Source organism: Pinus tabuliformis, chromosome Q (genome assembly GCF_031772625.1).
Source record: "Pinus tabuliformis cultivar Carrire ecotype Pingquan chromosome Q, CPIR1, whole genome shotgun sequence".
Taxonomy (NCBI): domain Eukaryota; kingdom Viridiplantae; phylum Streptophyta; class Pinopsida; order Pinales; family Pinaceae; genus Pinus; species Pinus tabuliformis.
Window position 1 is genome coordinate 925,860,191 of NC_142296.1, and position 18,891 is coordinate 925,879,081.

Consider the following 18,891-nt stretch of genomic DNA (forward strand, 5'->3'; position numbering starts at 1 on the left):
GGTTCAATGTTATGGATGTCAAGAATATGGGCACTACAAGAGAGATTGTCCTAAGCTCAAGAAGGACAACAACAAAAGAGGAAGGGAAGAAGCCCATATCACTGAAGAAGTGGAAGAAGTTGAAAAGAAGAAATCCAAGAAGGAGGAAGTAAAAGATCTCTACTATGATTGAGATAGTCTTCCTCGCCTAGTTCTTTTCAAGTTTTTGTTTCAAAGTTTTCAGTTGTAAAGTATAGCTATCATGAATCATTAGAAGTATTATAGGATGCATCATGTTAAGAGATGACATCATAGAAGCATACGAGTGAAAGAAAGAGCTCGTGACATCATAATGAAGAAGAATGAAAATAGTTGAAATAGAAGTCTATAGCAGTCACTTATAGAAGGATGTAGCTCTTGGTAACCTCATTAGAAGCATAAGTAGTACTTATGGGAAGAAGAAATTCATCTAGGATAGAGCTCATCATACATCATTCAAGAGAGACATTTGCAGGATGAGGATGATCATGATCCTCTGCTGGGATCTTAATTATAAGATTCACTGATTGAAAGAAGCGAGTGTTTCATCAAGAATTCCAACTTGTAGGGAATTCATGGGATGATGGTGTGATGACAAAGTGAAGCGAGTTAGGATGATTGATGTACCTTCAATCAAGGAAGTTGTCAAAGGAAGTCTAGATGACCAAAAGAAAGAAATGAGGTATGTATGCATATGTTTAGATAAAATTGAGTCATGCCATATGGTTGCAGGGACAAATGATCTACGTTGTGAGCATGATCAAAAGAAAGGATCTCCTCCTTGGAAGAATGCATGAAGGCATGGTTCACACATTAACAAGATGAAATCAACATAATATGTCCTCATATGAAATATGAGGCAATTGACAAGGTTGTAGGAGCTATGATTAGAAGTTCCTCAGAAGAAATGTGTGAATAAAGAAAGGAAGAGATCATGAAAAATGAAACTATGGAGAGGGAAAACGACATCCAAGGACTAAAATATTTGACTATGATATCTCCATGAGAAAGATATGAAGATTCTGAGAAAGTCTGGAAAAACAAAGAGACCCTTGACATTGTATACATTTTGGAGATGTGTTAATATATATGCAAGATGTTGATGCAAACAAGGAGATGTCATGATGAATGACAATCACAAAAGGTAATTTTGATTTAAATGTTCATTTTCTATTTTGGAACAATATCTGGATGGGCTAATGCAGGGCTTCCAAGGGAAGAGTTGTACACATCATCTACAACTGATATTCATGTGGTAGGATGAAAGATCTTGAAGGAAACATGACATGAAGAAGGTAGCAAGGCATGAAGAAGTTAGTAAGGCATTTAGGAAGGCCAGATGTTGACTAATGGATCACTTCCCGATGAAAAAAAAGATGACATCACTGACATGATGAAAGTGATGGATGTTCGATGCCCTACAAAGAAATCCCAAAAGAATGAAGACTCATGAATAAAGAAAAAGAAGTCCATGACATCGAAAGGATGAGCTCTTCAAGCAGTTGGTTGTCCCATGATCTCCACCTAAAGAGCTGCTAGAAGCAAGTCCCTGGTTAAGAGGGAGCTTGGTCAAGTCCCTGATTAAGAGGGAGCTTGGGTACATTGTTTTTATAGGAATGGGTACATTCCTTCATTGGAATGGGAATATCCTCCCTAATTGAGAGGGAGAGAAAGACACATCATTCCTGTCTTCACCTAAGAAGATAGAATGGAGGATTGGGTAAGCATCTAGCATCCGATACTCTTTGAGGATGTGATAGGGCATCCAAGATTAGAGTAGTCGTAGAGAACCGATATTCTTTGAGGACTCAGAATCCAAGATAAGAATAGTCCTGGTGGAACATACTCTGAGAGATCCCGGGTGGAGTATGTTCTGAGAAAGACAATGATGAGGGTGTCTATAAATCATTGGTCTCGCCAGCGTTGTGCTCCGATCTTGTGGAGAGATAGAACTGTTAGTCAAGGCCTTGCTATGTAACAATGTTGGATGATATGATGCTATACAGATGGGTTACCAATCCAACTCTTCTTATGAGAATTCTTCAAATTGAGAATGTCCAAGTACCTTGTATGAATTATGAATACCTCCCTAGTTAAGAGGGAGTGTTGAAATATGTAACTAGGTTCGATCTTCATAATGACATGTGTAATTATAATTAAGAAAAATAAAGTTATTTTATACTTGAGACATGGGTTTCATGCTCAAGGAATTTTATTTTATAGATGAAGCTCCCATTGTGAGCATTAGGATTGGTCATTAAGTCATAAAGTCAATTAAGTCATTCTCATGTATTGAAGACCCATTTGGGCATGTTACATATTGCAAAAGAGAATTTATTTGAGCCACAAACCCTCCAAGACCTTGTCACAAGCACTCAATCAAGTCGGCCTTCCAAAATAAGCTTTAGATCTTTCTAGAAGGTGATGTCGGCCTAGACACTAGCACAAATCGGCTTATTTCCCATGAGCAGACTACTATATAAGGAAGGACTCGGCCTCACTTGAAGAAAATTCATTCAAGCATCTAAAATAGAAGATTAAGTGCGAGGAAGAAGAAGAAGAGCCTCTCATCAAGCGAAGAAGGGAGAAGGAGCTAAAGTGATTTTGATCTGTTTTGGGGCAAATACCTCTTAAACATGTGAGGAATATTAGTACCACCTACTGAAAAAGAAACCGATTTAACACAGTCATCCGAGGAGGCCAAATCAAGGAAGAAACCAAGTCACTTATCAAGCCGAATTGCAGAAGAAGGAGATACTATCTAAGCGAAGGAAATCAAGGGATAAAATCATTTTTTGTCCCTCACATGTGCCGCAACTAGAGTTTTTGAAGAGGCCAAGAATTGCAAGTCTGTGTCAATAGGCCAAAATCTAAAGAGAAGTCGAGATCTATGGTAAAGCAATCAATTTGACTAGCGTTGACTCAAGGAAGAAGAATTGTTTCAAGGAAGTGTTGTGACTTGGTCTTGGAGAGGTTGTTAGGTCAAGGGTCTTGGTCTTGGAATTCACTACTTGAAGATTCTATAAGAAGAAGAATTTGTTTGGGTTTTCCTCTCAAGTTGGAGAGGTTTTGGTCCTGGCTAATCGCCTATGTGTTGTGTCCCTTGTCTCATTGTTGTTCATATTTTGATAATTGTTTGATGAAAAGAACATTGTAATAATCAAGCTAAAGAAGAACCTAATCAAAAGAAGTAGAAAGTATTCACAAGTTATCAGTTCTAGAGAAATCACCTCGTCTTTGCCCTAGATTTCTCAACACACCACGGGTCATTTGTTTGGAGATCAAAGGGTTATCCCCTTCATCACTATTTTTAGAGCCCTTCTATTCATTTTGGCACATGTTGGACTTCATTTGGCCTCTCAACGGCCCTCCTAGCTACTTGTCTAGCATTTCAGCCCTTTTGAGAGGCTTATTTTTCATATTATGGAGCTATTTGGTGGGCTTGCCACCAATAGGATGTTATTTTGCAAGTTATTTTTATTGTAGGGGAATTATTAGGCTTAATTTAGCCATTCGGACTCCTTAGAGGAGTGTATAAATATGAGAGAGGATCATTTCACCTCTCATCATCAATTGGATTGGATTAGTTCTCTCTAAAAGATTTTGGACCTGTTATTGTGGATGAATTATAGTTGATGCATTTCGATGTTTGGATTCTTGTCTTTGATCTTGGAGTTTCATTTTCGCTATTTTGATGATTGGATATACTTGCTTTACCTTGTAAGTGCTATATTGATGCTATATTGCTCTCTTTTCACATGAATAATGTATGGAATTTCTTTCATTAATCTGAAATATGCCCTAAATGTAATGCGAATTTATGAAAATTTGGATTTTTGAAGTATTGCATATGTTACATGTCATGGTATTACGAATGAATGTTCCTAGGGGTGGATTTTCCTCATCATCACCTTGAAAATTCATCGAATTATGCAAAAAGAAGTATAAGTTCCTTTTTTGACCTAGTTGTTGCCTCTTAATGCTATGCAAAGTTGCAATAGAACTCTTTGATCGAGTAAGAATTTCAAAATCATTTTGACTCCATATGTCCCAATAGGCTAGGCATTGATCCTAACCCTTGATGATCACCCTAAAACCTTCTCTTTCTACCTTTTCTTTGAAACCCTAACCTAGTCCTAGTAGGTCACCTAGGGCATCAAGCGAATTACTTTGTAGCCATCCAATTTTGAAGCGAGTTGGCAAGTATTTGTGTTGGTGTGTCCTCCCAATTTGAAGTTATTCATGCAATTGGATTGAGAGATATATTGAGCCCTAGCCATAAGACCATACTCGCCTAGTTTCCTCCTAGGTTAGGGTAGGATATGAAGGGTCTCATCATTAAGATAACTCAAAGGAAGTTTACCATTCCCGAGACCCTTATCATTCTCCTTGTTTGACCTTGCATGACCATTTAAAGCAAGATAAAAATTGTAAACCCTAGGTCAAACTTAGGTCTTCCCAAGGCTCCTTTGTGGTCCCGCATCTTTATCATTTATTATCTCACAAGACCATTTAGAAACCTTGTTTCTAAAAGAATCTTAGGTTTAGGGCATCCCTCATTAAGGAATACCTCTAATCCCTAGGTCTAAGCCTCCCTTGAGCCTTTCTTAGAGATCCCTTCACCTTGCTTCTAAAACAAGCACGCCCTATTATTTGAGTCTCTGTTGTGAATGGGATTTAAAAATCACTACCTATCCTATCATTGACTCATCATTCCTAGTGAGTTCCTTATACTGGGACTCCTCCCAACAGTGAAAGTCCGTAAAGAGCAAGGGACATCAACTGAAGTGGAAATAGGTCCTCATCCCATTGTTGCCACTTGATCTAGTAGTAGTCCCTCTAGAACCCCTCCTAGGACCCCTGCTAAATTGAGCAGTAGCAAAGCCCATTATTAAAACTTTATGCATGCCTTAAGTATATAAACACAATGCCAACATGTTAGAAACAAAATCTACGACATTTATATTACATAAACAGGAACCACATTCCGTCATCTTCCTTTGTAGCCTCCTATTAGGAAAAAGCAGTGCTTTGCTAATGCCTTCTAGGTTCTACATTATTTCTCACAAAATTCATGTTTAAATTGCAAATATGAAGAAAGTATAAAGTGTTTAAAGAAAAGTATTAGATTTCTTATTAGTTAAGAAATAGCTCCTCATATAGGTTCTTTAAAGCAATACAAGTTGACCCTTTATTTATAAGAAATTTGCAGCCTTTACATTCAAGAAAAAAAAGGAAAGCAAAATCTTACTCCATAAGAAAACTATTTTAATTACTAATTCGATAAATGACATCACTTTAAATTGATCCATACCTTCACTCTCCGTACACAACCTGGATCAATGTCAATATAGTGCTCATCAACAATGTAGTCTACCATTTTCACAGACATTTGTTCATGTGACCTGCAACTCAATTCACAAACATCCAACACAAAATTAGAACGTTGAATAATCGAATTGAAACAAGATGTCTACATAGGAAAGAACAAGCACAAGTATCTTAATACCCCTTCCCTCTTTCCCTATCTTCCCTCCCCAATAACCCCCCTCACATCCTTTCCTTTCTTTATAGCACACAAACTACATGCAACATTCTAACAATTTGTATATTAAACAAAGTTGGTAACATTATATTCTAAAGAAGTTGCATGACAAGACACAATAGACCAAAGCCTCAAAATTAACTAAATATTTGTCAAAACATAAACAAGAAATGAAATTAAACCAACAAGTTAATTATGACACAGAAAAGAATTACAAAGATATTGAGATATAGTTCAAAGGTTTATCTCACATATTCCTATACCAATCCTTCCTTTCATGTCCTATTTCCTTCTTGTGTGAAAAAAATAGAGTCGATTTTGTGATACGCCAAAATTTGACTTATTATGACCTAGTGAATAATGATGAGATATCATTATTACTAATATGTAACAACATGATTTGAATAGAACATCATGCCTCTTAAAAGTCTAAGAGCTTACTAACAGCCACAAAAATTGGGTAACCCATAAGAGCAAAGTTTTCTCCTCCTTGGGCAGCCATTCAGACAGCAGCTCTATATGATTAGTACATGACATGATGCCAAGATCCTCCACTTCTTGCTCCAATCAGATTTATCTCTCCCATCCGACATTCCTTCTTGAAGGAAGGTGGGTCATCCATTGTAGGTACTTTAACCATTTTGTAATCATGTGCTTTCACTTAATGTTTTGAGCATACTAATATGGATCAAGGGGTGAATTGGATGATTGACCAATCTTAACTGTATTCTTGTTCCCTCACTTCACCTTGGAGGTTAATCTTTGACCCTAGTCTAGTGGAACCTCCTTTGAGGCCTTAGGGTTTTAAGGACACTACTAGGGAAGCTTTGAATGAAGTAGTGTGTCCATGGTATTCCATACTTACCATTTTCCATCTTTCCCATTATTCCATCTCCATTCTTCGGGTTGGTGGTCATTGGTCATGGGGATTGGCACCCTTTCATCTTCATCCTTGAGTCTGGGCCAGAAAAGTTTGCCCTGGAGGTTGATGAAGCTAAAAGAAAGTTAAAAGCATAACAATGCCACAAAGAAAGAGAAAGATAAAATGCAACAGATGGTTGGGGCATTTGATTAGTGTGTGGCCAAAAGCATCGCATGAGCTCTTCCCCCCTCATTAGCCATCACCCAATTCCTCGAGCACGTGATGCTTCATCTATAAAAATAATTCTTGTATTGTCCCATCCCTATTGAGCAATAAATTGACTCATCATTAGCGGGTATTAAATGTTAAATCTCAAAAAGCAAACTTGGGCTCCTAAGCTATGCACCCAAATCAAAGAAAATCATAAAGAAGTAAAAGGTGCACCAAAGGGATGGAAAATGTAGGTTGAGAAAAGGGGTAACTTATGCCCCCATGATTGCTCCCTCCTTACATCTATACACTCTAAATGTTGGACCATCATTAGCTGGTCACTTGGCTATGGCACCTTGCCCTGAAGTCATTCCCACTCCATTGCCACCGTTTCACACACACCTATGGATTGATGGACTAACTTGGGACCTAACCATTCCTAACATAAGGAGGTATGACCTTGTTGATGCAATGTTGCCATCCAAATCAAAGCATTGGGCTACTTGATGACCCTAGAAGATGTTTGACACTATAAGGTACCCCAAAAAGCTGAAACATTGAGCCCTTGAAGCTTGGTGTCAGAGATATTGACGATGTGCCCAGTGGACCTAGGATGCCCCCAAGCTGGTCTTGACACTCTTTAATAAGCATCCATTGTCTCAGAGCCTAGATGATGATGGTCATCATTGTGATGACAGAGGAGGGCTTGCACATCACTTTGGAGCCCCAACACCCAAGTTAGAGAGTGCCACATCACCCCTCATACCCTTTGGAGGGTAAAGTTGGGCACCATGAAGATGACATGTTGGCATAGAGGAACTTTGGACACATGCACATGATCTAGGAACTATATGTTGGAATACAAAGCACTCATTAGCCCTCAAGACACCTATATGTGGCATTTAGAGCTCTTCTGGAGGATGACATCATGCTTGAGAAGGATTTTCTCCTACACGTGTGGCCATTTATGGCATTTCTATTATGTTTTCAAGTTATAAGTTTGGCTTCTAAATTATATCTTGTGGAACACTTCAAGTAAACTTGTCAATAGGGCTTCTTTACTTGTTAATACGTCTTCTTTAGGCCTTCGAAGTAAATCCTCTTTTGGTACCTTCTCAAAAACTTTCCAAAAGTATGCAAAGAAACAAAAGACTTTCAAAGAGTAGATGGTACTCCAAGTGGAAGTAGGTCTGCCAAGTAGCCCCGAGGTGTCTAATCTCTAACTCATCTAATAGTCATAGATGTAGAACTATATCATATAACTTGGAGAATATGTTCCCTTCCATAATAGTCCAATAGTTGTTCAAATCGAAGCTAAACCTCCATTAGAAAATTGGGTGGATGACGTATCTAGTCCTTGTGTGTGGTAAACTAGAGAAAATGACATGGTTAAATAAATCAGTAATGTGAGTCAAGAGACTAAATTCCATGATTGAGGAACTTTGCTTTCAATCCCTCCTCACCAATTATTATGTTGGTGCTCGTAACCCTAACTATTCTCCTAATGTCTCTATCATGGAAGAGGTGGCAAGAGTTGGGGTGGGAGGGGTAGAGGACATGGATGGGGAAACCCAAGCCTATCATTAAGGAAGGTCATATGGGAAAGCATGGAATAAGGGTCCAAATCTAGGGGCGGGTATGACGTTTAGTGAAAAGGGTGCACCAAAATGTTTTGGGGGCGTTGTAAAGGGGTGCACAAAACGTGTGCCTCCTTGGTGAGAGGAACACCTACTTCTTACAAGGGTGGAGGTAATGGCATGTTTTTCAAATAGGAGGAAAGATGGGGGGGGTCACATGTGAAGGTAAAAATGTCATGTCCCTTCTCAAACACATTTGTAACAGGGTGTCTCTACACACTTTTGCACATTTTTGGCTAAGGAAAAGATCCCAGCATTTTCGACTTAGGGACTTAGGAGAAATTTTGACTTAATTTGGTTGCTAGTGGAAGGTGGGGGCCACCCACATGGGAATTCGAACTAGGCCATTCGAATGGCTTGGAGGAAATTCGAAATGTTGGATGGAGGAGCCCACATGAGGCAAGGAAGGCCCACGAAGATAAAAGGAGGAGGAGGCTCTCATTTAGACTCATTCATTCACCTTGCAAATCAAATTTACTTGACTATTCGCTCAACTGCTTAGCCGAGTCAACTAGCTGTTTAGCCACAAATCTCTCAAGCGGGAGATTCAACCTTACCTTCGGGGGACCTTGATTACCCGCCCTAGGAAGGCAGTTCCATCAACGTTTTCAAGAGATTTGGGGGTTTACCATAGCACCATCATTCAGCCACGCACAGGAAGTGCATATTTCTGGGCTACCATGAGGATACGCAAGAGGTAACTGAGACACAGTAGATCAGCCATTTGCCGAGAGAGCTAAGGGATCTGAAGGACAACATTAGGCCAACATTTCTTGAGAGTTTTGGAGACAACAGATCCAACAACCCTAGAGTTCGAATTCCAGGCATGAGGGACAACGCACAGGGACAGTCCATCATTTTCGTGGGTCTTGGGGGCAAGTGCTACAACCCAGAAACTCATCCGGGAAGTCAGGGAATCTGTAGGAGGGATCAGCCCAGCACTTTTGGACATTTTCCAGGAGGATTTACAGTTAGAATCCAGCAGGCCGAGTTTTGCAGTTACAGCTGAAGTCAGTCTCCTTGGGGATTGAATTTCAGAAGTTGGAACCAGCTAAATTCCTTTGTGGGTTTTTCTGGGTTTAGGCCAAGGATTCAGGAACTCGAATCTCATAATTTTTTGAGCACGGGAAGTGGTGTTTCTAGCCATTCGAAGTCAGCAAAAAGGGCAGTTTTATGGGCAGTGCAGTGCAAATTGGTGCAGCAGTTGTAGCAGCCATCCGTTCAGCTATTGCTCACCTGGGTTTGGTCATGCTTGTCCATTGAGACAATCCCAGGTGCACCACTCTATTTTCTATCGTATTTTGCCCTCAAAGAAGTAATAAAATGGCTCAACAGTTCATTATTTCCAACATTTCCATGGGTGCTTAGTATCTCTTTCGTTTTTATATTTGTTGAACTGATTGCATGCTTGTATATCGCTTGTATTCCTACTTAGGAACATTACAATGGTATCAGAGCCTAGTTCTTGGCTCAGCTGTGGGGATTTTCTCCTATGAGAGAAGGGGACCAACAGAACATCACATACAGAAGGCAGAGGTACCGGAGCAGAGAAAGAGAGTTGGAGATTACTCCAAACACGAAGGACAGAGGGAAAGCAGTGGTAGAAGAGGAGGACATGGTGGAACCCAAGAGCAGGGAAGAGATGGCTTTCAACAGCCTCCTAAGGGCCTTGAATGACTTAGCCAAGGGCCAGAAAGAGATGTTGGAGGACATAAACCTGCAAAATAGAGAGAGGATCACTCCTAAAGGGTTTCTATTTAGGGAAGCTTCTAGAGCCTCCCAGCCATTCGATCACCCCTCACCAGCAACACAACACCCATCAGCTAGTGGGTCAAATCGAGCCACACTGCCCTCTTTCGTACCAGTGGCACAAATCGAACCAGCAAGGGGTGAAGACCCCACACAGATGGGAGATCATTTCAGAGAGTGGCAATCTATGGATGCAGACTTTAGGGAAACACTCACTTTTAGAGATTTCTGCAAGCTCAAGCAGAGTGAGAAGAACAAGGGCTATGGAGGACAGGGTACACAGAGTTATGAGCTGCAAAGGACCATAGGGAGGATGTACTTCCCTACTTTCGATGGCACTACCAAGTGCACTGCTAGGGCTTGGGTTGAGAAGATGGACACCTACTTCTAGCTCAACCATATGACTTAACAGGAATCCATCAAGATGGCCACGCTGCACATGGAGGGGGAAGCCCATGACTGGTGGTTTCATGGCTTGGCCACCTTGGGGCATGCCAATGTAGCTTCTTATGAGGATTTCACCAAGAGGATGGTGGAACGTTTTGACTAGAGGGATACAGAGGCCCATTTCAGGGAGTTGACCCAACTGCGCTAGACAGGCAACCCAAAGCAGTATATTTCGGAGTTTCTACGAGTGTCAATGATGGTTCCGGATCTATCAGAGGCTAGGAGGGTATACACCTTCATTGAGGGCTTACTTGAGCCCCTGCGTGGACTGGTGAAGTCGCGCAAACCATCCACGTTGCAGAAGGCAGTTTTGTGCACAAGAGATATACAGGGGGCCATCCCCAAGACTAGAGCGCCTTTTCCTGCATGGACCCCTTTTCCACAGAAAGGGCATGAGACTAGACCTCCACCTCAGAGGACCACACAGGGGCGGGGGCAGCTAGATGATGAGAAACGAAAGGACCTCGGGAGGAGGAAGTTGTGCTTCACATGCAGGGAGCCCTCGGCACCAGGCCGTTGGTGCACTGTCAACAAAGCACACTATATTGAGGTCTTTTCAGACAGTGAATAGGAGGACGAGATGGAGCAAGAGTGTGGTGTGGGAGATGGTGAGAGTCTAGCAGATAGGGGGGCACCACCACCTCCACAGGGAGGGGCATCCGTTGCCCCATCCGGGGGAGTCCTTGCTTCCTTATGTGGGGTCCCCAAATTCTTGACATTGAGGATCAGAGACACCATACAAGGGCAACGGTGTCAATCCTAGTTGACAGTGGGGCTACCCACAACTTCATAAATGCCCAGTTGGTTCAAAGGAGGGGCCTCACCACGACTGAGTTTGAGGGCTTTTCAGTCCTAGTTGACATTGGGGCTACCCACAACTTCATAGATGCACAGTTGGTTCAGAGGAGGGGCCTCACCACGACTGAGTTTGAGGGCTTTTCAGTCCTAGTACCGGGTGACCGTACCATGCAATGCACTCGGTATGTGCCTGCTTTGACAGTAGTTATGGGGAACTACTCGATGACGGACCACTTCTTTGTGGTCGATGTGCCAGACACCAACCTGGTGATGGGTGTCCAATGGTTGTACTCCCTTGGGTGAGTCACTATAGATTGGAAGAAACTAGAGATGGAGTTTACTGGGCCGGATGGCAAACCAATAATTCTCAGAGGCATGCAGTCCTATTCACCTCAAACAGTCTCGTCCCACAGGATGGAGGCAGACCTGCTACATGGGGACATCGCATGGGCAGTGGAGCTCAGGATTTCAGAGGTTGGGGAACAGGCCCAGCCACCACCACCAGACATACAGGCCTTGCTTTACAGATACGTAGTGGTGTTTAGGGACATTCCACCAGGGCAGCCGCCAAACAGGGGATTCGAGCACACTATTGAGTTGAAGCCAGGTGTGCAGGCGGTGATCACTACCCCTTATAGGCATCCTAAATCCTATAAGGATGAGATAGAGAGGGCCATTCAGGAGTTGTTAGAATTGGGCCATATCAAGCCAAGTTCCAATCCCTTCACTTCTTCAGTAGTACTGGTGAAGAAGAAGGATGGGACCTTACGCATGTGCATTGACTATCGGGCCCTCAACCAGAAGACATTGAAGAACAGGTACCCCATCCCGTGCATAGATGAGTTGATGGGTGAGCTTAGAGGAGCCAAGTACTTCTCTAAGATTGTTCTGCGTTCGGGGTACCACCAAATCAGTGTGAGGGATCAGGACATCCCTAAGACAGCTTTCCGATGTCACTATGGGCACTTCGAGTTCCTAGTCATGCCTTTTGGGCTGACCAACACTCCGGCCACTTTCCAGTCATGCATGAACCATGTCTTTCGGGACAATTGAGGAGGTTTGTGCTGGTTTTCTTCGATGATATCTTGATTTACAGTCGGACATGGGAGGAGCATCTCCAGCACTTGGAGAAGGTGTTACGTATTCTAGAGTAGCAGTTTTATGCCAAACTATCCAAGTGCGAGTTTGGCTTGACAGAGATGCTCTACTTAGGGCATATCATCGGTGCTGATGGTGTGAAGGTCCATGAGGAGAAGATACAGGCCATCCAGGACTAGCCAGTACCAAGAGATGTGACAGCACTGAGGGGTTTCTTGGGCATTTGCACCTACTACAAGAAGTTTGTCAAGGGGTTTTCACAATTGGCCACACCCTTGATAGATTTGACCAAGAGGGGCTTTCGCATGAACTGATGGAGCACAGGTAGCCTTCGATTGCCTCAAGGAGGTGATGAGCAGTTGCCCGGTCTTGGCACTTCCAGATCTTTTCCAGCCCTTCACCGTGGAGTGTGATGCATCCAGAGAGGGAGTTGGAGCAGTTTTATCATAGGATGGGCATCCCATTGCTTTCAAGAGTCAAAAGCTCCTACCACATGAGCGGCCATATTCTATATATGACAAATAGATGCTAGCCATCATGCATGCATTGGCCAAATTTCGACAGTACTTGGTAGGCAACAAGTTTCAGGTGAAGACTGATCACAACAGTCTTCATCACTTCATGGGGCAGCAGGGCCTCAACTACAGGCAGCAAAGATGGGTCAGCCAGGTGCAGGCCTATGACTTCAATATAGAGTATGTGCAGGGAAAGCACAATGTGGTGGCCGATGCTCTACCTCGAAGACAAGCTGGTCTATCACTCATGAGCATCTACCATGATTGGAAGGCTCAACTACTGGTGGAGTACTCCAAGGACAGGAGGGCATGCGAGATCTTGTAGGGTACCCACGCAGATGAGCATTACCGAGTGATGGATGAGATCATCTATTACAAGGGGCATATTTTTCTGGTGCCCAACTTGCAGTTGAGGGAGAGAGTGCTCCAGGCAGCACATGACTCACCACTATCCGGGCACCAGGGGTTCTGGAAGACATATATGGTAGTCAGGGATAGATTCACGTGAAAGGGCCTGAAGGGGGACGTGCTGAAGCACGTACAGGAGTGTGAGGCATGTCAGCGGAACAAGGGGGAGTTGATTCACCCTACAGGATTGCTACAAGTAACCTTCGATCGCCTCAAGGAGGTGATGAGCAGTTGCCCAGTCTTAGCACTTCCAAATTTTTTCCAGCCCTTCACCGTGGAGTGTGATGCATCCAGGGAGGGAGTTGGAGCAATTTTATCACAAGATGGGCATCCCATTGCTTTCGAGAGTCGGAAGCTCCTACCACATGAGCGGTCATATTCCATATATGACAAAGAGATGCTGGCCATCATGCATGCATTGGCCAAATTTCGACAGTACTTGGTAGGCAACAGGTTTTGGGTGAAGACTGATCACAACAGTCTTCGTCACTTCATGGGGTAGCAAGGCCTCAATGACAGGCAACAGAGATGGGTCAGCAAGGTGCAGGCCTATGACTTCGATATAGAGTATGTGCGGGGAAAGCACAATGTGGTGGTCGATGCTCTATCACGGAGACCAGCTGGTCTATCACTCATGAGCATCTACCATGATTGGAAGGCTCAGCTACTGGTGGAGTACTCCAAGGACAGGAGGGTATGCGAGATCTTGGAGGGCACCCATGCAGATGAGCACTACCGAGTGATGGATGAGGTCATCTATTACAAGGGTCATATTTTTCTGGTGCCCAACTCGCAGTTGAGGGAGAGAGTGCTCCAGGCAGCACATGACTCGCCACTATCCGGGTACCAGGGGTTCCGAAAGACATATATGGCAGTCAGGGAGAGATTCACGTGGAAGGGCCTCAAGGGGAACGTGCTGAAGCACGTACATGAGTGTGATGTCAACGAAACAAGGGGGAGTGTGAGGCATGTCAGCGAAACAAGGGGGGGTTGATTCACCCTGCAGGATTGCTACAGTTGCTTCCCATCCCCGAGGGGAAATGAGAAAGTATATCTATGGATTTCATCACATGGTTCCCCACAGTGCAGGGCAAGGACTGCATTTATGTAGTGTTCGACCGGTTGACCAAGCCTCTTTTTCGCCATCCCCACCAGGTACACGGTTTCACAGGTTGTAGAGTTGTTCTTTACGGAGATCTTTCGGTTGCATGGGCTTCCTAAGAACATTGTGAGTGACAGGGACAACAGGTTCATGTGAGGCTTTTGGCAGGAGCTTTTCAGAATGGTCAAGACCGAGCTCACTCCTTACACGAGCTACCACCCCCAGACAGATGGCCAGACAGAGAGAGTCGATCAGTGGCTGGAGGGGTATTTGAGGAATTGCGTGACAAAACAGCAGAGGGCTTGGATCCATTGGCTGCTGGGCAAGTACTGCTACAACACCACTCACCACATGTCCATTGGTATGATTCATTTCCGTGCTTTGTATGGATATGATGCATTATCTTTTGCTGATGTTGTTTTTGGAGACATTCGAGCCCCAAAGGCCAAAGATTGGATCCAAGAGGGCCAAGACATCCTCAAGGCTCTCAAGGATAACTTGGTGACTGCACAAAACTAGCAGAAGGTGTACGTAAACCAGTACCAGACAGGGAGGCATTTCGAGGAGGGGGACTTGGTGTACCTCCGGCTACAACCATACAGGTAGTCCACTCTGACGCAGAAGGGGGTCAAGAAGCTACAGCCCCGCTTCTACGAGGCATACCGGATGATCAGAGGAGTTGGGGAAGTGGCCTATGAGCTGGAGTTGCCTCCGGGGAGCAAGATTCATAATGTATTTCATGTCTCATGCCTTAAAAAGGTGTTGGGGCAACAGGTGGCAGCAGCAGCAGAGTTACCCCCACTGGATATGAGGGCCACTTGGTTTTGGAGCCTGAGACCATTTTGGAGAGGAGGGAGAGGAAGCTGAGAAGCAGGACATCAGGGAGTTTTTGGTACGCTAGAAGAACTTGTCGGATGAGGATGCCATCTAGGAGGGTGAGCACATTTTGGAGCACCCAACCCTGAGGTTGCTTGAGGGCAAGCAACATTTGGGAGGGGAGGACTGTCATGTCCCTTCTCAAACACATTTGTAACAGGGTGTCTCTACACATTTTTGCACATTTTTGGCTAAGGAAAAGATCGCAGCATTTTTTACTTGGGGACTTAGGAGAAATTTCGACTTAATTTGGTTGCTAGTGGAAGGTGGCGGCCACCCACATGGGAATTCGAACTAGGCCACTCGAATGGCTTGGAGGGAATTTGAAGTGTTGGATGGAGGGGCCCACATGAGGCAAGGAAGGCCCACGAAGATAAAAGGAGGAGGAGGCTCTCATTTGGATTCATTCATTCACCTTGCAAATCGAATTTACTTGATTGTTCGCTCAGCGGCTTAGCTGAGTCAACTAGCTATTTAGCCACGAACCTCTCAAGTGGGAGATTCAACCTTACCTTCGGGGGACCTTGAGTGCCTACCCTAGGAAGGCAGTTCCATCAGTGTTTTCAGGAGATCAGGGAATTTACCACAGCACCATCATTCAGCTACACTCAGGAAGTGCGTATTTCTGGGCTACCAGGAGAATACACAGGAGCTAATTGAGCCATATAGATCAACCATTTGCCAAGAGAGCTAAGGGATCTGAAGGACAGCATTAGGCCAGCATTTCTCAAGAGTTTTGGAGCCAACAGAGCCAGCAACCCATCAGTTTGAGTTCCAGGCCTGGGGGACAGCGCAGAGGGCCAATCCAGCATTTTCGTGGGTCTTGGGGACAAGTTCTACAGCCCGGAAACTCATCCGGGAAGTCAAGGAATCTGTAGGAGGCATCAGCCCAGCAATTTTGGACATTTTCCAGGAGGATTTACAGCCAGAATCCAGCAGGCCGAGTTTTGCAGTTACAGCTGAAGTTGGGATCCTTGGGGGTCGAAATTCAAAATTCTGAACCAGCTAAATTCCTTTGTGGGTTTTTTTGGGTTTGGGCCAAAGAGTCAGGAGCTCGAATCTCATAATTTTCTGAGCACGGGAAGTGGTGTTTCCAACCATTCAAAGTCAGCAGAAAGGGCAGTTTTCTGGGCAGCGCAGTGCAAATTGGTGCAACAATTGTAGCAGCCATCAGTTCAACTATTGCTCACCTGGGTTTGGTCATGCTTGTCCATTGAGACAAGCCCAGGTGCACCACTCTATTTTCTACTATATTTTGCCCTCAAAGAAGTAATAAAATGGCTCAACAGTTCATTATTTCCAGCATTTCCATGGGTGCTTAGTATCTATTTCGTTTTTATATTTGTTGAACAGATTGTATGCTTGTATATCACTTGTATTCAGTGTTGCAGGAATCGCCCCCCCCCCCCCCGGATCCAAAGGCAGAATCGCGGATCGGAGCGAATCGATCCGGAATCCCCAGTGGAAGCGCGGATCCGTTTTTGAGGTGGCGCGATTCCGGGTTAAAAAAACGATTCCTGCCATTTGAGGTTGCGGCCCCCCGGAATCGCGCATCCCTGGACGCAACCTTGACGCAACCTGGACGCAACCCACCAATATGACATCATTCTCATATAGGATTCCTAATACCATATAACTTGAGCATTGTAGCCTGAATATACGGTCTTACTGCTCTGAATACAATGTCAACTCAATGAATATACATTGAAAAAGGGCGGGTTGCGTGGCGCAACCGGAAGCGCAATCATCTACTGAACTGATGGATGCACTTCTATATATTCATATACTGTACCATCATACATAGGGATGCCATACATATTTGTGAGATTGATACACACACACACACATAAATATATACAACTGTTGAAGTTGAGGTCATGCATATACTGCTGTAATTAGAACATAGCAATACCATACTCAAGCTATTTGAGCAGTGATATCCATACATAATGCTAAGTGCATATAAGAATGAAGAAGTCTCTGCTTATAGGTTTATACCCATCATTGCCAATATTGGGAAGCCATACCAATATTGATCTATATGAGAAACGATAACATATATATGACTGAAGCAAGTGACATGTCCATATTGAATTGATGTCATGAACAAATGTCATAATGCAAAGAATCATACTGAAGCATATGCCAATGATCATATGACACTATTGGTAAATCATACCAGGAGCAAGAGCATAGCCATATAACGAACGTCCAATTATTCCAGAGGTGCAGTATCAAATTATCAATACACTGTGAGAGTAGATCTGAGAGACTTCCTTGTAAAGTCTGCAATTCTTGCTAATGTAGTTTGTTGCCCTTACCTTGCTTCAAATCACTGTGATCTTATGTCCAACTATGCTTCCACCTATGCTGATCTACTAGGTATTCAATGTACTGCTGGTGGGGCTTAAGGTTCCTCCTCAAGCCTCCTACAATTCACGGTTTTGCTACAGCAAGGTCTAGGTCTTCATATACATGAAAATATACTTGGTTATAACTGCACTGATCCTCAGGATGACTGTGGCCTGGGTAGAGGACCTTAACTAGGCCTTCACCCCTCTCAAAACAGACCCCCCAAGCTGCTGTAGAAACAACCCTTCTTTGTGGCCTAGAGAAGAATGAGAATCTCCTTCGATGACAAGGAACCACCCCCCTTTACCTGTGCTGTTGCTTGAGATGACTGCAGCTAGGGCAGTAGGTCCCTTCTAGGCCTCTTGGCGCTCTCAAATCCTCCTCCTCATACAGCTGTAGCAGCACCTTCCTGCAGCCTTGTAAACAGAGACAAACCCTCCACAAAATAGCACAGAAAAAGCATCAATACTTCTTGACTTGTGGCCTGATCTAGCAAGTGAGATGCTGCCCTAAATAGTCTTGAATTAGCTCTCCAAGCCTCCTTGCTGGCTGCTTCCATTAAATGCTGAAGGAGGACTTTGCAATCATGGTTTGCATTTTCAAATTTGATTTGTGGCCTTCATGAGCAATTGAGCCCAGCTCTGACATATTCCCAAACTTGAATTCTAACAGTCCCTTGCTTGATAGAAACTTGATAACTTTCCTTGTGATTGCATTCCTTCTCTTGCTTGAGCTTGTCCTATGAAATTTTATAGGCATCAAGCAGTATCAAATTGATACTGATGTATGTTTGTAATAGCTAGAATATAGATGACTGTTGTACATACTAGTAACTACAATGGAATCATGGATGCCATATCTATCTTGATTTATGCAAAAATATGCATGTTTTCATGTCTTCTACAATTAATTTGGTATTTGGGATGTTTTTTTTGAGTATAAATGCAAAAAAATATAAAAAAATATATATATATAGCAGACGCTTCCGCGGACGCTTCGCTTCCTAGATTTTTGGAAAATGACGCTTCCGCGCTCCGCGCTTCCGCTTCGCGCTTCCGCTTCGCTCCCGCTTCGTGCAACATTGCTTGTATTCCTACTTAGGAACATTACAAAAAAGGTGTCTACAGAAAGTTTTGTGTTCCTCATTAAACCAGTGATTCAATGAACCAACACCAAGGGTAATGGTATGGGTGTGTTATTAGATGGCATGGGGATAGGAGTTAAGAGTTGCCTCCTCTAAGACCCTAGAAAACATCTTGTATTAAGTTATGAGT

General features: G+C 43.5%; 1 protein-coding gene across 3 annotated transcripts in view; it reads right to left on the minus strand.

Annotated features, from left to right (window-relative positions):
- Positions 1-18,891, minus strand: part of LOC149222493 (uncharacterized) — a 297,411-nt gene that overhangs the window by 163,293 nt on the left and 115,227 nt on the right. For all 3 annotated transcript variants that reach the window (XM_089385462.1, XM_089385461.1, XM_089385463.1), the window contains exon 7: positions 5,333-5,423. In XM_089385462.1, coding sequence (XP_089241588.1) covers positions 5,333-5,423 — 91 coding nt within the window. The remainder of the gene's footprint in view (positions 1-5,332; positions 5,424-18,891) is intronic.